The following is a 27,991-nucleotide window of genomic DNA, read 5'->3' as shown; positions in this document are numbered from 1 at the left end:
ATACACCAACATTGGATACACCAACAGTGTTGGATGATACACACACCTGAGAAGGAAGTGAAGAAACTGCTAAGTGACCTTGATACCTCAAAGGCTTTGGGACTGAAAAACATTCTCCTTGGGGCCTTAGAGAGGAAGCAGAGACACTGTGTGTGCCACTAACCAAAATTTTCAACACATCCATTGAAATTGGGCAGCTACCTGAGGTATGGAAGACGGTAAATGTAGTCCCAGTTTTTAAAAATGGAGGCAAACATGACACATTAAACTACAGACCAGTGTCACTGACGTGTACAGTATGCATAGTCATGGAGAAGATTATCAGGAGAAGAGCAGTGGAGCGCCTAGAAAGGAGCAAGCTTATAAATGACATCCAGCACAGTTTCAGGGAGGGGATATCCTGTGTTGAAAACCTACTGGAGATATCTGACAAGGTAACAGAAATAAAACATGAGAAAAAGGGGTGGGTAGATTGCATTTTCTCGGACTGCAAGAAGCTTTTGGAAAAGTTCCACACAAGAGATTAGTGCAAACGCTAGTGGTTCAGGCACACCTAACAAAAAAGGGACTGCAATGGGTCAGAGAATACTTGATAGGGAGGCAACATCGAGTTATGGTAAGTGACGGTGTCAAAGTGGGGGCCTGTGACGAGTAGGGTTCCACAGGGGTCAGTCCTCGGACCAGTGCTATTTTTGGTATATGTGAATGACATGACGGAAGGGATACACTCAGAAGTGTCTCTGTTTGCAGATGATGTGAAGTTAATGAGGAGAATTAAATCTGATGAGGATCAGGCAGGACTACAAAGAGACCTGGACAGGCTCGACACGTGGTCCAGCAACTGGCTCCTCGAATATAACCCCTCCAAATGGAAAGTCATGAAGAACGGGGAAAGGCAAAGAAGACCACAGACAGAGTATAGGCAAGGTGGCCAAAGATTGCAAACCTAACTCAAGGAAAAGAATCTTGGGGTGAGTATAATACCGAACACATCTCCTGAAGTGCACATCAGCCAGATAAATGCTGCGGCATATGGGCACCTGGCAAGTCTGAGAATAGCGTTCCAATACCTCAGTAAGGAATCGTTCAAGACTCTACACTGTGTACGCCTGACCCATACTGGAGTATGCAGCACCTGTTTGGAACCCACACCTGGACAAGTACGTCAAGAAATTAGAGAAAGTGCAAATGTTTGCAACATGGCTAGTTCCAGAGCTAAGGGTTATGTACTACGAAGAGAGGTTAAGGGAAATCAGCCTGAGGACACTTGAGAACAGGAGAGTTAGGGAAGACGTGATAACGACATACAAAATATTGCGATGAATTGACAAGGTGGACAGAGACAGGATGTTCCAGAGATGGGACACAGAAACAAGGCATCACAATTGGAAATTGAAGACTCAGATGAGTCTAAAAGATGTCAGGAAGTATTTCTTTAGTCATAGAGTTATCAGGAAGTGGAATACACTTGCAAGTGATGTAGTGGAGGCAGGAACCATCCATAGTTTTAAGACGAGGTATGATGAAGCTCATGGAGCAGAGAGCGGAGTAGCGACCAGTGAAGAGGCGGGGCCCGGAGCTGAGTCTCGAGCCCTGAAACCACAAATAAGTGAGTACACACATACATGGAGCAGAGAGAGCGAGAGGACCTAATACCGACCAGTGAAGAGTCTGTACCAGGTGCTATGACTCAACCACTGCAATCACAATTAGGTGAGTATTGTGGAAAATACCTTATATATTTTCCAGAAATACAGTAGTTATATGTAAATAGATGGCCGTACTGTATTTAATAATATTTATGTCATAGAAAACGGAAAGCCTGCGTCTGCGCAGAAGACACTCGCCATTGTTTGTTTTGAATTAAACAGAACGTTAGTGTAATGGGAAGAATTTTTCGTGCTCTAGAGGTTAAAATTGGCCTGACACCTCTCAAATAGGAGACGAAATTGTTGGATGTGCATTCCTGCATAACTTGAGATATCAGGTGACAGGACAGGACAACTCCAGGAACCTCAGATAAGCTGTCTAATTTATGTTTAAATTCTGGCCAGTAAATTTTTCATAAATGTAGACAAAAGGGGGAGGGGGGTCCTGTACATACACCTTAATCTCCAGTCAAATTGGTGAGTGTTGTTAAGATATTCTCTTTCTGTTATGTAAATGTGTGTATATATAATCCTTTTTTAATTTTAATATACAGTCCACAAATTTATATATTTACCAGCATTCCTGGTGATGTATCTTTCATTTATAATTAATAGGTCCAGAGCAACTTGTGGATATGACAGTGGTAGGTATCGAAGGGGGACATTTTTTGCGACCTAGGTGTCCCAAATTCCTACTTGTCTAACTGATAAATAATAATTATCTTTGTTCATTGACTGTTATGTACATAATGATACATTCAGCTAAATGCAATTTTCCACAAGTATAATCAGGTGAGTAGACACCACGCGCACACTCATACAAAGCCTGAAGAGCAGGTACGATAAGGCACACATAGTTAGGAGGAAGTGAATCAGACACAGGACCAGGAGCTAGAGCTCGACCCCCAGAGCCATATAGATGAGAGCGCACACTTATAACGTATCCTACTGGCTTTTATTTAGAGAATGACAATTCTGATTAGCAACCAAACCCGAGGAGCAGAGGTGAGTGCTGGAGGTGAGTTGCACTATCTGGATGTGATTACAAATGATCTGAAGAGCAAATTGAATGAGGAATGGGAAGAAAATTAATTTCCTATCAAAAGGAAACTGAAGTTGATGAGCAATATAGTCAGGGGTAGGTTGTGGTGCTTGTTAAATACACTGTTATGTAATTTATTTAGGTTCATATAAGGAGAATTCATTGAACATTCATTTTAGTGAATCCAGAGGTTCTCCTGAGACGAGAAACGTCCAATCAAGCTAACCTTCTACACACACCAACCCCAGCTCTTCTTACGCTACTCCGGGCAGATGCTCAACAGTCAGAAATCAAAAGTCACAAAAAGAAGCATTAGAAACAAACATTCTGGTATTCCTGCTATCACAAACATAATACAGAAATGATCAAATGTACAGCAGTGCCATTATTGACTAAAGAAGGGAATCCAGCAGATGGCTGAAGGAGACTCGAACCTACGAACCTTGGAACAAGGTGCGCAGTGCTATACCAAGGCTGATGCATGCAGAGGATGAGATGAAAAGCTGTAAGCCTTCTCCCTGAAAGCTGGCTGCCTTGGATCAAAACGTCTACCGCAAGCTGGGCGCCAAGGTATTGGTCCAGTGTGGTGAGATTGGTATAACACTGCGTACCTTGTTCCAAGGTTCGTAGGTTCGAGTCTCTTTCATCCAGAGATCAGTGTTTATATATATATATATATATATATATAGAGATATATATATATATATATATATATATATATATATATATATATATATATATATATATATATATATGTCGTGCCGAATATGTAAAACTGGTCAATTAGCAAGAACTCATTTAAAATTAAGTCCTTTCTAAAATTTTCCCTTATATGTTTAAAGATATATTTTTTTCATTAATGTTAATGTAAAAATTTCTAATTTTGCACCAAAAGAATCTTAGAAAACGTACCTAACCTTTTTATAACAAGAACAATTTATTTTAGCCTAACCCAACTAAATATATTTTAGATTTGTTTACAATAATTTAATACTAAACAAACACAGTGAAATATATTTTTTTTCGTTAGGTTCAGAATGATTTTGGCGAAATTATTGCATACACAAATTTTCACTTGTCCTATATGGCAAGATGAGCGTTGCTATTTAAGTCAAGTTCGCAAGTTCTGCCTATTCGGCACGACATATATATATATATATATATATATATATATATATATATATATATATATATATATATATATATATATATATATATATATATATATATATCCCACTTTAAGGTGAGATGGCATTCCTTTAAAAGAAAGCTTGCAGAAGCAACAAACTGTAAACCAACTGCTCTGTAATGCTTACATTCTCATCCCTCATTAGTTGAACACATAACGACCTATTCAGAAGATACTAAATGTATAAATGCTTTTATACTACAAAAATTAATTACAAGAGCCCAGTGAATCTACATGGACAATGAAAGTTAGTCCTATCTTCCTGTAGGACCCAGTGCCGGCTGAGCCTTGGGAGGGGGTGAGTGACGGGACGAAGATGCCTAAACCATGTCTTCAAGTACCTTACAAACTTGCACGCCGGGGAGTAAAGCTGCCTCCGAATAAGCTTCATGGCTCTGAGGACTGCTTGTACCTCAACGTCTTCACACCTGTGGTGAGTAGTCATAAAATATGAACTCATGAATATATACTAATGTTGCCGGTGTGGATTTAAAAAGTATTAAATGTTATCCCTTAATTTAATAGCAGAATCTAAGTTACAACAGATATCAAAAAAAGACAAAAATTTCAGATTATGGCATTTAATGTATTTTGTGTCATACTATTGGTATAGTTTGGGATTTCATGCCATGTCATGAAATGTTTAAAAAGTTTTCCAGAGCTCAGCTCCTTAAGATTTTTTTTTTTTTTTTTTTTGGTCACGTCGAGAAAAACGTGCCTGACCGTGCAAAGCTTCGGCTTCGTGGAAAACCTGGAATATCCTAATTAAGGGTCAAAAGTGTGAATTACATCAGAAATTGGTACATTAATTTGAAATATCTAATATGTGAGGGTAAATACACTATCTGAATGACAACAATTATCATTCTCAAGTGGCTTCTTATCACACAGCATATCTCTCAGGACAGCGTGAGGGTTTAGTAAGATTATTGATACTTGATAGCTTATCACAGAGCCAACTCTCCTCACTTTACTACTACCACTATTTCTACTACTACTACTTCAAGTACCTACCTACCACTACCACCACTTTCCTCTTCTCCTTCTCTTGTTCCCGTCCCTTGTTTCGCTCGCCTACATACTCGTATATATACTTCCACACTCTTTTCTCTTAATGCCACATCGTGAATGGTTCATATCAGACCGGAATGTCGTCGCAAGCTCCTCTCTTCTATTTGCACGTTATTTGTGTATTTTCCCAGAAATGAAGCTACACACACACACACACACACACACACACACACACACACACACACACACACACACACACACACACACACACACACACACACACACACACACACACACACACACACACACACACACACACACACACACACACACACACACACACACACACACACACACACACACACACACACACACACACACACACACACACACACACACACACACACACACACACACACACACACACACACACACAGCTGCAGCATATAGGCGCCTAGCAAACCTCAGAACAGCATTCTGACATCTTAATAAGGAATCGTTCAGTACCCTGTACACCGTGTACGTTAGGCCCATATTGGAGAATGGGGACCAGTTTGGAACCCCCACCTAGCCAAGCACGTAAAGAAACTAGAGAAAGTGCAAAGGTTTGCAACAAGACTAGTCCCAGAGCTAAGAGGTATGTCCTACGAGGAGAGGTTAAGGGAAATCAACCTGACGATACTGGAGGACAGGAGAGATACGGGGGACATTATAACGACATACAAAATACTGAGAGGAATTGACAAGGTGGACAAAGACAGGATGTTCCAGAGATGGGACACAGCAACAAGAGGACAGAGTTGGAAGTTGAAGACACAGATGAATCACAGGGATGTAAGGAAGTATTTCTTCAGCCACAGAGTAGTCAGTAAGTGCAATAGTTTGGGAAGCGATGTAGTGGAGGCAGGATCCATACATAGCTTTAAGCAGAGGTATGATAAAGCTCAAGGTTCAGGGAGAGTGACCTACTAGCGATCAGTGAAGAGGCAGGGCCAGGAGCTCGGACTCGACCCCTGCAACCTCAGCTAGGTGAACTAGGTAAGTACACACACATACACACACACACACGCACACGCACACACACACACACACACTGCTGCCAGTGCAAGTATTGCTCACCTATTGTGGTTGCATGTTGTCGGGTTCTGGATTCTGGTCTTGCATCACTGTTAGATACTGGTCACTCACTTCTGCAAGCTATTACCAGAATTAGAGTAGAAATAGCATAGGTAAGGTGAAGATAGTGTTGACGAGAGTGTGAGGAGGAGAGCAGTCTAGCGAGGGGTAATGTCAGACACTCCTAGAAGCTGAGACAAGCTAAATTTTACAACCTAGTTACTTTCTGTGTTCTATAAGGAGAATGATAAGTGTTAGAATTACTACCGGTAGTTTTAGAATTACTGGTATGTTAGTTACCATTTTGCCCTAGGCACATGTCGATTAGACACTATGCCTGTTGTATGTGTGTGTGTGTGTGTGTGTGTGTGTGTGTCGCCCGAAGAGGGGGCACACACACACACACAGGAACAAGCGATCAGGCACTTGTAAAAGCTGTAGTACACACGCACACACACATGCATGCACAGGATTTTACAGCTTCCTGTTAACTGACCTGAAATCCCTCTCTCTAACATTCCACTATCCCCCCTCTCTTTCTCTCTCAATACCTATCTCTCTACCTCTCTCAACCTATCTCTCTCTCTACCTATCTCTATCTCTCAATACCTGTCTCTCTCTCTACCTCTACCTATCTCTCTCCCTCTCTACATATATCTCTCTCTCATTACCTCTCTCTACCTATCTCTCTCTCTACCTCTCTCACTACCTATCTCTCTCTCTACCTATCTCTCTCTACCTATCTCTCTCTTTGTCTGTCTCTCTCTCCCCTCTCCCATCTCTCCCCTCTAACATCTCTTCCCTCTGACACCTCTCCCCCTCTAACGTTTCTTGCCCTCTAACATCTCTCCCCCTCTCATTATCTCTCCCCTCTCCCATTTCCCATCTCTATCTCTCCCCTCTCTCTCCCCTCTCTCTCCCCTCTCTCTCCCCTCTCTTCCATCTCCCCCTTCTCCCCTGTCTTTTTTTTTTTTTTTTTTACACAGGGTTTGACAAGGTTAAGGATCCCTAGCTTTATTGACAAGCTATTTACAGGTTAAGGATTCGGATTCCTAACTTTATTGGCAAGCTAAGAGCTGTTACGTACATCAGCTCATTTGAAAGCATTTTTATTGTTATGAGACATACAAGTAGGGAACAGTATGAAGTTGGAGACATCTGTGGGCCAGCATTTTCATTTGATCAACTGACTTTATCTCGTTTACATCATTATGCTGTACGAATGTGTTCCATACTCGAGTCATCCTGGGTATGTATGATCTCAGATGGAGTGATGTTCTGGAGAAGGGTACAGCCAGAGTGAAGTTGCTGCTTTCTGCCCCTCTTGTGGCATAAAAGCTTGTTTCACGCTGTCCTCGAAGTGGATCCAAGTGTGGCACTTTGACAATATTGGCCTTGTACATAACAGTAAGGCCACCCACATCCCTCCTATGTTGAAGGCTCTGATGAAATGACAGATCTATCCACGATGGGTCCAGGCGAGAGATGAGACGTCTTGCTCTGTTCTCTACTCTATCAAGCAGTCGCAGATGAGAGGGGGAGCAGGGAAACCAAGAAAGTGGAGCATACTCAAGGTGTGAGCGTACTTGTGCCTCGTACAGAATCTTGCAACCCCCACTGTCAAGCAGATGCGAGATACGGCGAAGTGCTGTAAGCTTCCTGGCTGCCTTGTTTGCAAGATTTATAACATGGTTCTTCATGGTTAGTTTGGAGTCAAATTTCACCCCAAGGATATCAACTTCTTCTCAAGGTGCCAACACCCTCCCATTTATCCTTACTACTGCACCAGCATTACCATTATGGTGCCTACAGACGATCATCATTTGCGTTTTCTCAGGTGCAAATGTTACTTGTCATCTATTTCCCCAAGCTGATATAGCTCTCAGCTGGTGATTGATGTAGCTTAGAGCAGCTGGCATTTCTTCTCTTGGATAAGTGAATGTCAGTGTACAGTCGTCTGCATATGCATGTGATTCTGGGATGAGATGAAGAAGGTCGATGAAGTAGACATTCCATAACAATGGTCCCAGCACGCTTCTTTGTGGAACACTTGCCCCAATAGGATGTCTTGCTGATTCCGTTCCATTGAGAACTACACTTAGAGATCTACCATGAAGGTAATCACTGAGGAGACATAGTGTAGAGCCTGCAATTCCCAGTGCTTGAAGTTTTGCTAAGAGGCCCTGGTGCCACACCCGGTCGAAAGTGCCAGCAATGTCCAGTGCTACGACACAGCTGACTTTGGATTCATCCAGTGACTGGTGCCACTTAGTGGAGAGGTTTAACATCAGATCAGCAGCAGAGTAACTTTTCCTGAAGCCATATTGACGATCACAAAGTAGTGAGTGGTAGTCAAAAAACTCTGTCATTTGTCTTGAATTATTCTCTCAAGGATCTTACCAGTGATTGACAGGAGTGACACTGGTCTGTAGTTGCTGATTTCTGCTCTGCTCTTCTTTTTGAGAACAGGGACTACATTTGCCTCTTTCCATAGAGAGGGCCATTTACACTGTACTAGGAGTTTTGAAAGATGCGAGTTAGAGGTGCTGCTAGCTGGTCTGCACATCTTCTCAGCAATCTTGGGCTCAACTTGTCTGGGCCCACAGCCTTTTCTTGGTCAAGCGATTTAAGATGGAAATGCACCTCCTCCTGCCTTATTGTCACCACTGACAGTTTTGACACATTTCTTGTAGCTAGCATGTAGCTTGTAGCAGTCATTCCTGGAGTGGAACCACAGTCGATGGCCTCCACTCCAAACCAACAGATACAGAGGCAAAGGCAATGTTCGCGGCTTTCACTGAGACCCACATAAAGGATCACTTGGACAACGAAATATGGATCCCAGGTTACAACCTATACAGATGTGACAGAGTGAACAGGCAAAAGGGGGGGGGGGGTTGGCCTGTACATTGCAGAGTCACTTGTTTGCACAGAACTGCTAAATGCCTCAAATGATGTAGTGGAAGTTTTAGCAGTAAAGGTCGAGAACCAAAACCTAGTCATTGTGGTAGTCTACAAGCCTCCGGATGCAACATCCCAGCAATTCCAGGAACAGCTGTTAAAAATTGACCACTGTCTGGAAAATCTTCCAGCTCCTGCACCCAACATCTTGCTCCTGGGGGATTTCAACTTAAGGCACCTAAAATGGAGGAATATAGCAAATAATATTGTTGCAGTAATAACACCAGGAGGCAGCTCTGATGAAAACTCACACTCACGCGAGCTTTTAAATCTCTGCACAAAATTCAATTTAAACCAGCAAATAATAGAGCCTACTAGACTGGAGAATACACTAGACCTCATCTTCACTAACAATGATGATCTGATAAGAAATGTCACCATATCAAAAACAATATACTCAGATCACAACATAATTGAGGTTCAGTCATGTATGCGCGGAGCCCCAGACCGACATAATGAGATTAATCACGAGGGAGCATTCACCAAATTCAACTTCAATAACAAAAACATAAAGTGGGACCAAGTAAATCAAGTCCTAACCGATATAAGCTGGGAAGATATACTAAGCAACACAGACCCCAACTTATGCCTAGAACAGATTAACTCGGTGGCACTCGATGTATGCACAAGGCTTATTCCTCTAAGAAAAAGGAGGAGTAGATGTAAAACAGAAAGAGACAGGCGCTCCCTTTACAGGCGACGGAAAAGAATAACAGAGCGGCTAAAAGAGGTCAATATATCTGAAATGCGTAGGGAGACACTGGTCAGAGAAATAGCAAGCATCGAACTTAAGCTAAAAGAATCCTTTAGGAGTCAGGAATCGCGGGAAGAACTAATAGCCATAAATGAAATCGAAAGAAACCCAAAGTATTTCTTCTCCTATGCCAAATCAAAATCGAGAACAACGTCCAGTATTGGGCCCCTACTTAAACAAGATGGGTCCTACACAGATGACAGCAAGGAAATGAGTGAGCTACTCAAGTCCCAATATGACTCAGTTTTTAGCAAGCCGCTAACCAGACTGAGAGTCGAAGATCAAAATGAATTTTTTATGAGAGAGCCACAAAATTTGATTAACACAAGCCTATCCGATGTTATCCTGACGCCAAATGACTTCGAACAGGCGATAAATGACATGCCCATGCACTCTGCCCCAGGGCCAGACTCATGGAACTCTGTGTTCATCACGAGCCTTTTCCATCCTATGGAGAGGGAGCATGGACACGGGGGTCGTCCCTCAGTTACTAAAAACAACAGACATAGCCCCACTCCACAAAGGGGGCAGTAAAGCAACAGCAAAGAACTACAGACCAATAGCACTAACATCCCATATCATAAAAATCTTTGAAAGGGTCCTAAGAAGCAAGATCACCACCCATCTAGAAACCCATCAGTTACACAACCCAGGGCAACATGGGTTTAGAACAGGTCGCTCCTGTCTGTCTCAACTATTGGATCACTACGACAAGGTCCTAAATGCACTAGAAGACAAAAAGAATGCAGATGTAATATATACAGACTTTGCAAAAGCCTTCGACAAGTGTGACCATGGTGTAATAGCGCACAAAATGCGTGCTAAAGGAATAACAGGAAAAGTCGGTCGATGGATCTATAATTTCCTCACTAACAGAACACAGAGAGTAGTCGTCAACAGAGTAAAGTCCGAGGCAGCTACTGTGAAAAGCTCTGTTCCACAAGGCACAGTACTCGCTCCCATCTTGTTCCTCATCCTCATATCCGACATAGACAAGGATGTCAGCCACAGCACCGTGTCTTCCTTTGCAGATGACACCCGAATCTGCATGACAGTGTCTTCCATTGCAGACACTGCAAAGCTCCAGGCGGACATCAACCAAATCTTTCAGTGGGCTGCAGAAAACAATATGAAGTTCAACGATGAGAAATTTCAATTACTCAGATATGGTAAACATGAGGAAATTAAATCTTCATCAGAGTACAAAACAAATTCTGGCCACAAAATAGAGCGAAACATCAACGTCAAAGACCTGGGAGTGATCATGTCGGAGGATCTCACCTTCAAGGACCATAACATTGTATCAATCGCATCTGCTAGAAAAATGACAGGATGGATAATGAGAACCTTCAAAACTAGGGAGGCCAAGCCCATAATGACACTCTTCAGGTCACTTGTTCTATCTAGGCTGGAATATTGCTGCACACTAACAGCACCTTTCAAGGCAGGTGAAATTGCCGACCTAGAAAATGTACAGAGAACTTTCACGGCGTGCATAACGGAGATAAAACACCTCAATTATTGGGAGCGCTTGAGGTTCCTAAACCTGTATTCCCTGGAACGCAGGAGGGAGAGATACATGATTATATACACCTGGAAAATCCTAGAGGGACTAGTACCGAACTTGCACACGAAAATCACTCACTACGAAAGCAAAAGACTTGGCAGACGATGCACCATCCCCCCAATGAAAAGCAGGGGTATCACTAGCACGTTAAGAGACCATACAATAAGTGTCAGGGGCCCGAGACTGTTCAACTGCCTCCCAGCACACATAAGGGGGATTACCAACAGACCCCTGGCAGTCTTCAAGCTGGCACTGGACAAGCACCTAAAGTCAGTTCCTGATCAGCCGGGCTGTGGCTCGTACGTTGGTTTGCGTGCAGCCAGTAGCAACAGCCTGGTTGATCAGGCTCTGATCCACCAGGAGGCCTGGTCACAGACCGGGCCGCGAGGGCGTTGACCCCCGGAACTCTCTCCAGGTAAACTCCAGGTAGCCAAGGAGGGTCCCTTACTGGATCAGGAACTTACATTTTGGTAGCAAAGTGGTCAGCAAAAAGGTCCGCCTTCTCTTGACTACTAGTTGAGGTGATCCCATCCTGTCGATTTAGAGGTGGAATGAGTTCATCACTCAGATAACCTTGTCTGTCCTTGACCAGGGACCACCAGGTTTTGGAGCCTACCCTACCTGATGCTAGCTTTCTTTCCCCCTCTCTCTCCCCTCTCTTTGCCCCTTCTCTCTCTGCTCTCTCTCCTCTCTCTCTCTCTCTCTCTCTCTCTCTCTCTCTCTCTCTCTCTCTCTCTCTGTCCCTCTCTCTCTCTCGCTCTCTCTCTCTCCTCCCTTTTCCCTTTTCCCTTCCCACTCTCCCCCTCTCTTCTACTTTTCCCTTCTCTCTCTTTCCCTCTCTTTATCTCTCTCTCTTCCCTTTTTCCCTTCTCACTCTCTCTCTCTCCCTCTCCCTCTCTCTCTCTCTCTCTCTCTCTCTCTCTCTCTCTCTCTCTCTCTCTCTCTCTCTCTCTCTCTCTCTCTCTCTCTCTCTCTCTCTCTCTCTTCTACTTTTCCATTCTCTCTCTTTCTTTCTCTCTCTCTCTGTCTCTCACTCTTTTCTCTTTCCAAAAAAAAGGGAAGGGGGAAAAAAGAAGGAAAAAAAAACAAGAAAAACTGTTGGGGACTCGCAGGAACCAGGGATCAGATGAGAATGGTTCTGGTAGAGAGGAGTGGATGAAGGAGCAGTGGAAAAGGATGGAACAAGAGTGGGAGAGAAAATTAGGAGAGCTTTCTGAAAAAATGGAGACAGAGTTTTCTGTGAAATTAGAAAAGATGTTGGAGAAGGAGAAGAAGAACTGGGAGGCATAAGTCGAAACTGCAGTAACTAGCATAAGGGTCCTAGAAGATGAGGTAAACCGGCTGAAGCAATTTACATGAGCATTGACCAGAGAAGACACAGCATATGAAGTTGAGAGGCCAAACAGGAAGGAAGGAGATATGAATTATGCTAAGGCCATATCAACCTGCCAAGAAGGGCCAAGGAGTGAAAGGGGAGAGCAGCTGGGTGCAGGTGGAGAGGGTGATTGGTCAAATGCAAAGGCACAACAATGCTACCAAGAGCCACTGGAAAAAACAAGGGAGAAAATGACACATACAGACAAGAACCAGAGTCACAGAGGGAGAGGCAGTGGGAGGAGGAAAGGGCAAAATCAGTGTTTATCCACGGGCTTCAGGAGAGAGAGGAAAGGACACACACTAAAAGACAGCAGGCAGAAAGAAAGGAGATTGAGAACATCATCACGGAAATAGGTGAAGAAGACATGGACGAGATTGTAAATTTTCAGAGAATAGACGGGTACTTGAAGGGGAGAAAAAGACCAATCAAGCTGATTCTCAGGACAGAAACAGTGTGGAACAGGATCCTCCAGAAGAAACCACGGTTGAAATACTTGGAGGGTGTTCCTGAACAGAGACAGAACACAAACAGAGCGAGAACAGCTGAGGGAGAGGACAAAAAAGCGAAAGGAGCTAGGAAAGGAGACAAGGATGGAACCAGCAGAGGTCAATCAGAGCAGAATAGAGCAGCAAGGGCAAGCACACACAGACCTATCCTCAGAACACCATCCCAACACAAAATACTATCCACACTCGCAGCTTCCACCCAACACCCAGCTATAGAATCCCATTGTATGCTACAAGGTCTCCCACGCTCACAGGCCCCCCAAACCACAGTGTTGGAAAGGAAACTGAAGGTATGGTACACAAACACTGATGGAATAACAAATAAGTGGGAGGAGTGGCACGGAAGAGTCAGAGAGGCATCACCGGACACCATAGCTCTCACAGAAACCATGCTAACAGGTATGATAACAAATGCCATCTTTCCAACGGGGTACCAGATCCTGAGGAAAGACAGAGGTAACAGGGGGGGGTGGAGGAGTGGCACTGTTGATCAAAAAACGATGGAATTTTGATGAGCTGGAGCGAGGAGACAGCGGAGAAGCAAGCGATTACATTGAGGGAACACTTCACTCTGGAGGTCCCAAGGTGGTAATTGTAGGGGTGTATAACCTACCACAGAACAGGAGGAGGCCAAGGCAAGAGTATGACGAGAGCAATAGAGCGATGGTTGACACACTGGCAGCAGTGGCCAGAAGAGCTCATGCATGCAGGGCAAAGCTCCTGATCATGGGTGACTTTAACCACAAGGAGATCGATTGGGAGAACTTGGAGCCACATGGGGGCCAAGACACATGCAGGGCTATGATGATGGAGGTGGTACTGGGAAACTTCATGTACCAACACGTAAGGGACACTACAAGAGAGAGAGGAGAGGATGAACCAGCAAGACTGGACCTAGTATTCACCTTGAGTAGTGCAGATATTGAGGACATCACATATGAAAGGCCCCTTGGGGCCAGCGATCATGTGGTTTTAATTAAGCTTCGAATACACAGTAGAGCTACAAGTGGAGGGGGAAGCAGGAAGGCCAGGACGAATGAAGCCAAACTACAAGAAAGGGGACTACACGGGAATGACGAACTTCCTGAACGGGGTTCAGTGGGACAGAGAACTAGCAGGGAAGCCAATTAATGAGATGATGGAATATGTAGCAACAATGTGCAAGGAGGCTGAGGAGAGGTTTGTGCCCGAGGGTAACAGGATTAATGAAAAAGCCAGGATGAGCCCATGGTTCACCCAAAGGTGCAGGGAGGCGAAAACCAAGTTTGCTAGGGAATAGAAGAAATATAGAAGGCAAAGGACCCAGAAGAATAAGTAGAGCAGTCGTAGAGCCAGAAATGAATATGCACAGATAAGAAAGGAGGCCCAACGACAATATGAAAATGACATAGCAGCGAAAGCCAAATTTGACCCGAAGCTGTTATACAGCCACATGAGGAGGAAAACAACAGTCAAGGACCAGGTAATCTGGCTAAGGAAGGAAGGAGAAGAGACAACAAGAAATGACCGTGAAGTATGTGAGGAACTCAACAAGAGATTTAAAGAAGTGTTCACAGAGGAGACAGGAGGGGCTCCAGAAAGATGGAGAGGTGGGGCACACCACCAAGTGCTGGACACAGTACACACAACCGAGGAAGAAGTGAAGACGCTTCTGATTGAGCTAGATACCTCAAAGGCAATGGGGCCAGATAACATCTCTCCATGGGTTCTGAGAGAGGGAGCAGAGGCGCTGTGTGTACCTCTAACAACAATATTCAATACATCTATCGAAACAGGGAGATTGCCTGAGGCATGGAAGACAGCAAATGTAGTCCCAATCTTTAAAAAAGGAGATAGACATGAAGCACTAAACTACAGACCAGTGTCACTGACATGCAAAGTCATGGAGAAGATTATCAGGAGAAGAGTGGTGGAACACCTAGAAAGGAATGATCTCATCAACAGCAGCCAACATGGTTTCAGGAACGGGAAATCCTGTGTCACAAACCTACTGGAGTTCTATGACATGGTGACAGCAGTAAGACAAGAGAGAGAGGGGTGGGCAGATTGTATTTTCTTGGACTGAAAGAAGGCATTTGACAAAGTTCCACACAAGAGATTAGTGCAAAAACTGGAGAACCAAGTAGGGATAACAGGGAAGGCATTACAATGGATCAGGGAATACTTGTCAGGAAGACAGCAGCGAGGTGTCAGAGTGGGCACCTGTGACCAGCGGGGTCCCACAGGGGTCAGTCCTAGGACCAGTGCTGTTCCTGGTATTTGTGAACTACATAACGGAAGGAATAGACTCCGAAGTGTCCCTGTTTGCAGATGACTTGAAGTTGATGAGATGAATTTATTCGATCGAAGACCAGGCAGAACTACAAAGGGATCTGGATAGGCTGCAGACCTGGTCCAGCAATTGGCTCCTGGAGTTCAACCCCACCAAGTGCAAAGTCATGAAGATTGGGGAAGGGCAAAGAAGACCGCAGACGGAGTACAGTCTAGGGGGCCAGAGACTACAAACCTCACTCAAGAAAAAGATCTTGGGGTGAGTATAACACCAGGCACATCTCCTGAAGCGCACATCAACCAAATAACTGCTGCAGCATATGGGCGCCTGGCAAACCTCAGAACAGCATTCCGACATATTAATAAGGAATCGTTCAGGACCCTGTACACCGTGTACGTTAGGCCCATATTGGAGTATGCGGCACCAGTTTGGAACCCACACCTAGCCAATCATGTAAAGAAACTAGAGAAAGTGCAAAGGTTTGCAACAAGACTGGTCCCAGAGTTAAGAGGTATGTCCTATGAGGAGAGGTTAAGGGAAATCAACCTGACGACACTGGAGGACAGGAGAGATAGGGGGGACATGTAAACGACTTACAAAATACTGAGAGGAATTGACAAGGTGGACAAAGACAGGATGTTCCAGAGACTGGACACAGCAACACGGGGACACAGTTGGAAGCTGAAGACACAGATGAATCAAAGGGATGTTAGGAAGTATTTCTTCAGCCACAGAGTAGTCAGGAAGTGGAATAGTTTGGGAAGCGATGTAGTGGAGACAGGATCCATACATAGCTTTAAGCAGAGGTACGATAAAGCTCATGGTTCAGGGAGAGTGACCTAGTAGCGACCAGTGAAGAGGCGGGGCCAGGAGCTTGGACTCGACCCCTGCAACCTCAACTAGGTGAGTACAACTAGGTGAGTACACACACACGTGAAGCAGTACCGCAAAATAGTGCTCCCAGGATTTAGCGATCTAGTGGCTGTCAAAAGATATTATTAGCGGTCATCGTACGTGAGTGAATCAGTGAACATACCTACAAGAGTGTAACAGCTTCAAGAGTGCGAATAATGTGATAAGATCAAGAATTTTACAATTTAAATTTTAATGAATGTTGAGTGAGGGAGGGTAGCAGTCAGCTGATCAGGCTGCTGGCCGCAGTGTTGACACAAAATATACAAACAATTAATTGGGTTAACGGTGTGATCTGAAATATTAACAAATACAGATATTGGTGGGTTATAGCAGCAGTGTAGTGATAAGGTCATAAACGAGTGATTAAGTAAATACTGAAAGTAAGAAAAAATTAGTCAATCCCCAGCTATTGATGTTGTGAATGTAGTTAATATCATCAGATTTGTTATAACCATAATACTGTACTAAAGAAAAAAGAGTGAATACCAAGTCTTAAAATAAAAATAAAATAAAAACTTGAATGCATGATAAAGTTCCTGAAGGAGTTACAAAAGTGAAGGAGTTGATAGCAGCCACCAGCAGGAACCTCCATTGTTGTGCAGACGACATCACTTGCCTATGTGTGATTAATTATGGTTAGTCTCAGTGTCTTGCCCTGCTGGTTGTATGCTGTACCATCACTCTCTCCCTAACATTCAGTGCCAGGAGATAGATCGTGGTAACCCTGATAATATTTAGTAAATTATCTAAATATCTTCAGAAGAGTTGTGTAGCCTAGTGACCCCCCCCCTGACAGCGACAAGTTAGTAAACGAGTACGTACATACAAACACACGTGTTCACCAGTAATTATTAATATAATAAATATTAGTATATATTAATAAGGAATTGAGTGAGAAATAATCCTATAATCTTCAAAAAGTAACGTAGCCTAGTGTGCCAAGATCCGGGCCGGGAGAGTACCGGTGAACCAAGAACAACAAAGATCCGGGCAGGGAGAGTACCGGTGAACCAAGAACAACAAAGATCCGGGCAGGGAGAGTACCGGTGAACCAAGAACAACAAAGATCCGGGCCGGGAGAGTACCGGTGAACCAAGAACAACAAAGATCCAGGCCTGGAGAGTACTGGTGAACCAAGAACAACAAAGAACCAGGCCTGGAGAGTACCGGTGAACCAAGAACAATAACAATAGTGTGTTAACGTGACAAACCCCTCTTTTTCAAAGTACGACAAGCTAGTAAACACACACTCACAAACACAAGTGTACACAGTAAATATTATATAGTATATATTAGTGTATATTAATAAGGAATTGATTTTGAATTTTTTTTATAATCTTTAAAAGAGTAGCATGCACACGAGCACACACATACACACCCATACGCACACACACACATACACACACATACACATACACATACACATACACTTACACACATATACATACACATACACATAAACACACATACACACTCATACACACACGCATATACATACATACACACACACATATACATACACATGCACACACACACACACACACACACACACACACACACACACACACACACACACACACACACACACACACACACACACACAAACCTAACCTAACACATTAGCTCGTAAATCCCCACACCACACACACACATTTTTATGATAAGCTGAAGCAGATAGAACATCCCAACAGAATAAAAACAAAATGAGATCTCAAAAGGGAGGACGTAAAGGCAAGGGAACCGATGATGGCTGGTTGGAAAAGGAAGAATGGGTAGAATGCTCAAGTAAGTAACACATACAGAGTCTGTTTGGATAGAATTTTCAGAGGGGCATGAAAAACTGATTTTAGGAGTGATATACCGTCCCCCAAACTTAGATAGGGACCAAGGGAGACTACTATGGGAGGAAATTGTTAAGGCCACAAGGCACGATAATGTAGTAATTCTAGGAGACTTTAACTTTAGTCATATTGATTGGAATTTCTTGACTGGGAATTTAGAATCATACGACTTCTTAGAATTAGTTCAGGATTGTTTTTTGAAGCAGTTTGTGACAGAACCTACAAGGGGAAATTACCTGCTTGACTTAGTTATGGCGAACAATGAATCCCTTGTTAATAATTTAGAAATTTCAGAGGAACTGGGTGCTAGCGACCACAAATCAATTACATTTAGCATTGAATGGAAGTACGATAGTAGCGATAACTCAGTAACAGTCCCAGATTTTCGCTTAGCAGATTACGATGGGCTTAGAGAACACTTATCATCTGTTGACTGGGGTAACGAAGAGAGCTATCAATATGACAGTTTTCTGAACACTATACATGCTGCTCAAAGAACGTTTATCCCATATAAAGAAATTAGATCAAATAGAAATGACCCAAAATGGATGAATAATAGGCTCAAATATCTACTAGGGCATAAGAAAGGAATTTATAGGCGTATCAAAAGAGGTGAGGGTCATCTTATGAATCAGTATATTGACATTAAGAGGGACATTAAAAAGGGGATAAGAAAAGCTAAAAGGGACTATGAAATTAAAGTTGCTAGGGATTCTAAAACTAACCCAAAAAGTTTTTTCCAGGTCTATAGAACAAAAGTTAGAGATAAGATAGGTCCCATTAAAAATAACTATGGGCACCTTACTGACAAAGAGAATGAAATGTGCTCGATTTTAAATAATTATTTTCTCTCAGTTTTTACACAGGAAGACACTAACAATATTCCAGTAATTAATTTTTATAGTGGGCTAGAAGAAGATAAATTATGTAACTTCACAGTCACTAGTGAAATGGTTGTGAAGCAGATAGACAGACTGAAGCAAAATAAGTCGCCGGGTCCTGATGAGGTTTTTTCAAGGGTTCTTAAGGAATGCAAAATGGAACTCTGTGAACCATTAACTAATATTTTTAATTTATCTCTTCAAACAGGTGTAGTGTCTGATATGTGGAAGATGGCTAATGTAATTCCTATTTTTAAAACAGGGGACAAGTCGTTACCGTCAAATTACCGCCCAATAAGCCTGACCTCAATTGTAGGCAAATTACTAGAGTCAATTATAGCTGAGATTATAAGAAGCCATCTCGATAAGCATAGCTTGATTAATGATACTCAGCATGGATTCACAAGAGGCCGGTCTTGTCTAACTAATTTATTAACTTTCTTCTGTAAAGCTTTTGAGGCTGTTGACCACGATAAAGAATTTGATATTATTTACTTAGATTTTAGTAAGGCTTTTGATAGAGTTCCGCACCATAGACTGTTAAAGAAAGTGGCAGCTCATGGCATTGGGGGAAAAGTGCTCTCGTGGATCGAGTCATGGCTCACTGAGAGGAAGCAGAGAGTATCCATAAATGGGGTTAAATCCGAGTGGGGATCTGTAACAAGTGGTGTTCCACAGGGATCAGTCTTGGGCCCGTTGTTGTTTATAATACATATCAATGATCTTGATGAGGGAATTACTAGTGATATGAGCAAATTCGCCGATGACACAAAGATAGGTAAGATAATTGATTCAAACGTAGATGTTATGGAACTTCAGGAGGATTTAAACAAACTCTATTCTTGGTCAGAAAAGTGGCAGATGCAGTTCAATGTAGATAAATGCAAGGTTCTAAAGCTTGGGAGTGCCCATAACCCTAGTACTTATATGTTAAATAATGTAGAACCTAGCCATACAGATTGCGAAAAGGACTTGGGGGTTATGGTGAGCAGCAACCTTAAACCAAGACAGCAATGCCTAAGCGTACGTAATAAGGCAAATAGATTACTGGGACTTATATCAAGAAGTGTAAGCAACAGAAGTCCAGAGGTCATACTGCAGCTTTATACATCATTAGTAAGGCCTCACCTAGATTATGCAGCTCAGTTCTGGTCTCCGTATTACAAAATGAACATAAATTCGTTAGAAAACATTCAGCGTAGGATGACTAAATTGATACATAGCATTAGAAATCTTCCTTATGAAGAAAGATTGAAGACTCTTAAGTTACATTCACTTGTTAGACGAAGAATGAGGGGAGACCTGATCGAAGTGTATAAGTGGAAGATAGGTATTAATAAAGGGGATATTAATAAGGTCTTGAGGATGTCTCTCCAAGAGAGAATCCGCAGTAATGGATTTAAATTAGATAAGTTTAGATTTAGAAAGGACATAGGAAAGTATTGGTTTGGAAATAGGGTAGTTGATGAGTGGAACAGTCTACCTAGTTGGGTTATTGAGGCTGGGACTTTGGGTAGTTTCAAATTTAGGTTGGATAAGTACATGAGTGGGAGGGGTTGGATTTGAGTGGGACTTTCACATCAGAGCTTATTTCTTGGGTGGCTTTGAAAATTGGGTTGGGCAAATGTTTTGTTAGTGGGATGAATTGTAAAGGACCTGCCTAGTATGGGCCAACAGGCCTGCTGCAGTGTTCCTCCTTTCTTATGTTCTTATGTTCTTAACAAAATGGAACAACAATAGGAGAAAAGGTTAAACGAGCTTTGCAATAACATGTTAGAGCAAATATCTGCAGAAGGCAGGAATTGGAAATCACGAGCTGTAGTAGCTGAGGCAAAGATACAGAGATTGGAGGAAGAAATGGATGTGCTGAAGCAGGATCTAAAGATGAGGTCCGAAAGGAGCAAGATGACTGAAATGGGAACATCAGCAGGCAGCGAGGGGAATGAAGGAGGGGATGGATCTAAGCAGTCTTTTGCAGCAGTAATAGCAGGCCATCATGGTGTCTGGGAGATGATTAGGGAAACAGTAAAGGAGATGCTTAAAGCAGGTCCATAGATACAGAGGGAAAAGAAATGGGAAGAGGAGAGGGAGAGGTAAATAATTACTCATGGGCTTCATGAGGCTGAAGGGCAGACCTATGATGAAAGAAAGCATTGGGAGAAAACAGAGATTAAGAACATCATTGCAATAAGAGGAGAGAGGGACATGTCTCAGATAGAAAATTTTCACAGACTTGGGGGTATTCGAGGGAAAAAAATCGACCAATCAGATTGACATTCAAGACAGATGTGGTAAGAAACAGGATACTACAACAGAAACTACTGTTAAAGGACTCTCCAGATTATCAAAAAAGTGTTTCTAAATCGAGACAGAAAACGAGAGAAAAGGGAACAACTGAAAATGAGAGCAATGAAGAACCAGTGGAAGGAAAGAGAGACAGGACAGTCAACGACAAACAGGAAAACTCAGTCTTTGGGGGAACATCAAACACAAATGCTTACAGAAACCTCTCAACCCCTGTGACCACATATCAACCAACCACAGTAAACAGAAACGAACCTCACTCCATAGCCACCACCACCCCCAAGCACTAATTCCACAATCACAGCAGCCTCCCATAATATTGTGCCCTGCCTCCCACCCTAAAGCTAAAGGTAGGGTACACCAATGCAGATGGAATAACAAATAAGAGTGAAGAGTGGCAAGAATGCATCATTGATGCATCACCTGACATCATAGCTCTAACAGAGACAAAACTTACAGGGATGATAACAGATGCAATTTTTCCACCTGGATATCAGATTATGAGGAAAGACAGAGAGAACAGAGGAGGGGGAGGAGTAGCATTGCTCATAAAAAACCAGTGGAGTTTTGAGGAGATGGGAAGAATGGAAAGAAGAGGAACAGACGACTTCATTGTAGGAACACTTCAGACTGGTGGTCCAAAGGTGATGATAGCAGTGATGTATAACCCACCACTTAACAGCAGGAGAACAAGAGAAGAATATGATGTGCGCAATAAGGCAATGGTGGATACACTAGCTGAAGTCTCCAGGAGGGCTCATGTGGGTAGGACAAAATTGCTTATAATGGGGGATTTCAATCATAAAGAAAACCTAGAGCCACATGGGGGACAAGAAACATGGAGGGCTAAGATGTTGGAGACTGTATTGGAGAACTTCATGCATCAACATGTTAGGGATACAACCAGAGAGAGAGGAGAGGATGTTGCAGCAAGGCTGGATCTCATATTCACCTTGAATAGTTAAGACATAAGGGATATCACCCACGAAAGACCGCTAGTGATCATGATGTCCTGAGTTTTGAATATCTTGTCGAGTTAAAAGTGGAGAATGCAGCAGCACGAGAACAAAGAAAAAAAACAAACTTCAAAAAAGGGGACTACATAGGAATGAGAAGTTTCCTGCATGAAATGCAGTGGGAAAGGGAACTAGATGGAAAGACAGTAAATTAAATGATGGAAATAGTAACCACTAAGTGCAGGGAGGCAGAGGAAAGGTTCATACCAAAGGGCAACAGAAAAAATGGTTTAATTGGAGGTGTAAAGAGGCCAAAGCCAAGTGTGCTAGAGCATGGAAAATGAATAGAAGGCAAAGGACTCAAGAAAACAAGGAGCTGAGCAGAAGAACCAGAAACGAATATGCAAGGATAAGGAGAGAGGCCCAGAGGTAATACGAGAACGACATAGCATTAAAGCCAAATCTGAACCAAAGTTGTTATACAGTCACATTAGGAGAAAAACAACAGTCAAGGACCAGGTAATCAGGCTGAGGAAAGAAGGAGGGGAGCTCACGAAGAGTGACCAAGAAGTATGTGATGAACTAAACAAAAGATTTAGAGAAGTATTCACAATAGAGTCAGGAATGCTTCCAGCAAACTGTGGAGGTAGGGTGCACCAGCAGGCGCTGGACACAATACACATAACCAAGGTAGAGGTGAAGAAACTGCTAGACGAACTCGATACCTCAAAGGCGATGAGCACAGATAACATATCTCCATGGATACTGAGAGAGGGAGCAGAGGAACTGTGTGTGCCATTAGCAGCAATCTTTAGTAAATCTATCGAAACAGGGCAGTTGCCTGAGGCGTGGAAGACAGCACATGTAGTTCCAATTTTTAAGAAAGGGGACAGACAGGCAGCATTAAACTACAGACCAGTGTCACTGACTTGTATAGTATGTAAAGTCATGGAAAAGATTATCAGGAGAAAAGTAGTGGAACACATTGAAAAGATTGGGCTCATACATGACAGTCAGCACGGCTTCAGAGATGGGAAATCCTGTGTCACAAATTTACTTGAGTTCTACGATAAGGTAACAGAAGTAAGACAGAAGAGAGAGGGATGGGTAGATTGCATCTTTTTAGATTGCAAGAAGGCTTTTGACACAGTACCACACAAGACACTGGTGCAAAAATTAGAGGAGCAGGCAGGAATAACGGGGAAAGTACTGCAATGAATCAGGCAATATCTGACAGGAAGGAAACAACGTGTGTTGGTACGTGCTAAAGTGTCGGAGTGGGCGAATGTGTCAAGTGGGGTTCCACAAGGTTCAGTCCTAGGCCCGGTGCTGTTTCTTGTATACGTGAATGACATGGTGGAAGGAATAGATTCAGAAGTGTCACTGTTCGCTGATGATGTGTAACTGATGAGGAGAATACAAGTGGGCAAGGATCAGTTAAGATTACAAGGGGATCTGGACAAACTACAAGTATGGTCCGACAAATGGCTCCTGGAGTTTAAACCCAGTAAGTGTAAGGTCATGAAGATTGGGGAAAGACACAGAAGACCGCAGACGGAGTACAGGTTAGGAAACCAACAGCTGCAAACGTCAGTTAAAGAAAAGGATCTTGGGGTAAGCATTATAACGAACATGTCCCCTGAGGCACACATCAATCAAATAACTGCTGCAGCATATGGGAGATTGGCAAACCTGAAATTGGCGTTTAGACATCTGAGTAAGGAGTCATTCACGACATTGTACACAGTGTACATAAGGCCTATACTGGAATATGCAGCGCCAATATGGAACCCTCACTTAGTCAAACACGTCACGTAATTGGAGAAAGTGCAAAAATTTGCAACACGATTAGTCCCGGAACTGAGGGATATGTCTTATGAGGAGAGGTTAAGGGAACTCAACCTGATGACACTAGAGGATAGGAGGGATAGAGGGGACATGATAACAATGTATAAAATACTAAGAGGCATTGACAAGGTGGACAAGGATCGAATGTTTCAGAGATGGGATACAGAAACAAGGGGACACAATTAGAAACTGAAAACCCAGATGAGTCATAGGGATGTTAGGAAGTATTTCTTTAGTCTTAGAGTTGTCAGGAACTGGAATAATCTGCGTGAGTGAAGTAGTGGAAGCAAGTTCCATAAATAGCTTTAAGAAGAGGTGTGACAAATATCATGGAGCAGGGAGAGAGTGAATTAGTAAAGACGAGTGAAGAGGCGTGGCCAGGAGCTATGACTCGACCCCTGCAACCACATATAGGTGAGTACATATAGGTGAGTACACACACACACACACACACACACACACACACACACACACACACACACACACACACACACACACAAACATACAGACACACATACAGAGACAGAGACAGGATGTTCCAGAGATGGAACACAGAAACAAAGGGTAACAATTGGAAGATGAAGATTCAAATGAGTCAAAGGGATGTTCGGAAGTATTTCTTCACCCACGGAGTTGTTAGGAAGTGGAACAGTCTGGCAAGCGATGTAGTGGAGGCAGGAACCATACATTGTTTTAAGACGAGGAATGATAAAGCTCATGGAGCAGGGTGAGAGAGGACCCAGTAGCGATCAGTGAAGAAGCTGGTCCAGGAGCTGAGTCTCGACTCCTGCAACCACAATTAGGTGAGTACAATTAGGTGAGTACACACACAGACACACACACACACCAGCAAGACTGGACCTTGTATTCACCCTGAGCATTTCAGACATTGAGGCTCCTTGGAGATAGCGACCACGTGGTTCTGAGTTTTGATTACATAGTAGAGCTACAAGTGGAGAGGGTAACATGAGTCGACTGGGAAAAGCCAAACTATAAAAGGGGGGACTACATAGATATGAGGAACTTCCTGCGGGTTTTTCAGTGGGACAGAGAACTGGTAGGAAAGTCAGTAAACGAAATGATGGAATATCTAACAACAAAATGCAAGAAGGCAGAGGAAAGATTTGTTCCCAAGGGCAACAGAATTAATGGGAAGAAAAAAGTGAGTCTTTGGTTTACCCGAAGGTGTAGGGAGGCAAAAACTAAGTGCATTAGAGAATGGAAGAGGTAAAGAAGGCAAAGGCAAAGAAGGCAAAAATTTACTGAGTGTAGGGGTGGATGTGGAGGCTTTCGGGAGGTTGGGGGAGAATGTATCTTGTGTGCTAAGTAAACCATACCCCCGGCCGGGATTGAACCCGCGGTCATAGAGTCTCAAAACTCCAGCCCGTCGCGTTAGCCACTAGACCAGCTAGCCACAATAAGATTCATCCAACTAGGTATATTTCTACACCATAGAAAAGTTGGCTAACGCGACGGGCTGGAGTTTTGAGACTCTATGACCGCGGGTTCAATCCCGGCCGGGGGTATGGTTTATTTGCAATCGTGTCATTACGATTTCTTGAGTCTTGTGTGCTAAGTAGCAGTGATCGCATGGCGTTGGGGGGGGGATATTGAAGAAGGGGAGGTGTGGAGGGCTTTGGAGGGGATGGCACGAGGTAAGGCTCCAGATCTGGATGGCTTGCCCTGCGAGTTTTATGTGAGCCATTGGAATGTGTTGAAGTCCTTCTTAGTAGAACTAATGAATACGATGAAAAGGGAGGGGAGGATGGGCAGGTTGCAAGGAACTGCGGTTGTGGTTTTAGTGCCAAAAGGTAAGAGACAAGACACGGTGCGGGACTTTAGGATAATATCATTGCTGTGTGCTGATTATAAGATTTTTGCAAAAATTTTAGGAAATAGGATGAAGTGTGTGGCGGATAGAGTGGTTGCGAGAGGGCAATATGGTGTGTCTGGGAGGACGATGTATGACGGGCATAGTATTATAAAGAATTTTGTGGAAGGGTCGGGAGGGGAGCAGGGGGTGGGGGTATCTTAGCGTTAGATTGGCAGGCGGCGTATGATAGTGTATAACGTGAGGTATTGTGGTACATATTAAGGAGGCAGGGTTTTGGGGAGGAGGTGGTGCGTTGGGCAGACATTGTATACAGGTGTGGGAGTGTGTGTACAGGTAAATGGGAAGTTAGGGGAGTGGGTATCCATGGGTCGGGGTATTAGGCAGGGTTGTCCCCTGTCTCAATTGCTGTTTGCCTGTTTAACAGACCCTTTCTATAGAAAGGTGGAAGCGTGTATGGAGGTGGATTGGGGAGTAGGAAGTGGAGAGCAGGGAATAATAGGGTATGTGGATGACACGACAATACTCGTGCGAACGCGGAGGAGTTTACGTGCGGTTGGAGATGTTATTGATAATTTCGCGGGAGTTACCAGGTTAAGAGTTAATGTGGAAAAATCAAAATTACTGGTCTTATGAGATTGGGTGGGAAGAGAGAGTTGGGGAAGGAATGTACGTTGGAATATGGTGGACAGGATAAAAGTGTGTGGAATAGTGTATATGAGTAGTGCGAGAGAGGCGAGGATGGTTAATTCTGGACTTGTTGTGGATCGAATGGTGGGGCGATTGGATGGGTTGAGACCAACTCATTTGACAGTACATCAGCGTGCGATTGTTGTGAATGTGTTGTTATACAGTAAAGTCTGGCACGTGGCTGCGGTATATCCGTTAGCAGGTCCGGATGTTACGAGGCTGTTAAAGAGGGTTTCCCATTTTCTTTGGGGTTCCAGGTGTGAATGATTGAGTAGGAGTGTGGTTACTTTACCGGTCAACAGAGGAGGATTGGGGTTGATTGATTTACGGTTAAGAGTCAAGTGTATTTATTTGAAGTGGGGGTTACGCCGTGTGCGGGGTCATGCAGGAAGGGGCGTGAATGGCTTGCATGAAGAGGTGCGAATGTGGTGGGGAGGGTCGGAGATGAAGGTGTGTGAAGACGTGTTGCAGGCGTTGCTGCATGTACGGGACCGTAATAAAGTTCGAGTGGGTGTTTTAGAGCGTGTTGTAAGGGCAAAGGTAGTCGTGAAGGCTGAGAGTATCTACCCTATGTATGCGTGGAAGGATATATGGGAGAGGTTACGGTTGATGCGCGTGCGTCCAAATGTGCGAGAGGTATTTTTCCGTTTTCTCCATGGTATACTGCCGTCGGGTGCTGCACTTCAGGAAAGAGGGTTGATGGTGGAGGGCGCGTGTCGGGTGTGCGGGGATGAGACGGCGTTTCTTGTAGTGTATTTTTGTGATAATTTGGGGAGTATCAGGGAATGGATGGGTAAGGTTCTGAGGACAGTGGGAGGAGGCGGGATATCAGTATTGAGGGCGTTAAGTTTGGACGTGGGAGGCGTCGAGGCGCCTGTGCAACGTGCAATCACGTATATAATTGCGGATTTTGTTTTTGTATCCTGGGCGATGAGAAGGAATGGGGATTGGGAGGTGCGCAAAAGGGTGTTGGCGGGGACCATTTATAGAACGTTGTGTTATAATCGGGAAATATATGGAAGTCGCTGGGACCAGGCTTTTTCAGCAGGGTACCGTAGTATGAGTGTGAGAGCATTGTTAACGTTGTGAAAGGGGGGGGGATTGAATTTCAGGGGATGGAACGGGCTTGTCTCCGGGGTTGGGTATGCACAAGGGCTGTGTTACTGTGTGTATCTGTGTAAGGCGTGGTTGAGGTAAATGTGGTTGTGTGAGTGGATGTGGTGGTGCAGTTATAGGTGTTATAGATGTCTTATGTCAGAGTCTACTGCCTTCTTTCTTTG

General features: G+C 43.6%; 1 protein-coding gene across 1 annotated transcript in view; it reads left to right on the top strand.

Annotated features, from left to right (window-relative positions):
* Positions 1–4,148: 4,148 nt before the first annotated feature.
* The window catches only part of LOC128689986 (cholinesterase 1-like), a 154,755-nt gene continuing 130,912 nt past the window's right edge, over positions 4,149–27,991 (top strand). Inside the window, exon 1 of the mRNA XM_070088678.1 lies at positions 4,149–4,313. Within this exon, the coding sequence (XP_069944779.1) occupies positions 4,197–4,313 (117 nt within the window). The 5' untranslated portion in view covers positions 4,149–4,196. The remainder of the gene's footprint in view (positions 4,314–27,991) is intronic.

This window comes from Cherax quadricarinatus, chromosome 25, assembly GCF_038502225.1.
Source record: "Cherax quadricarinatus isolate ZL_2023a chromosome 25, ASM3850222v1, whole genome shotgun sequence".
NCBI classification, from domain to species: Eukaryota; Metazoa; Arthropoda; class Malacostraca; order Decapoda; family Parastacidae; genus Cherax; species Cherax quadricarinatus.
This window is presented reverse-complemented; position numbering and strand designations above follow the sequence as displayed.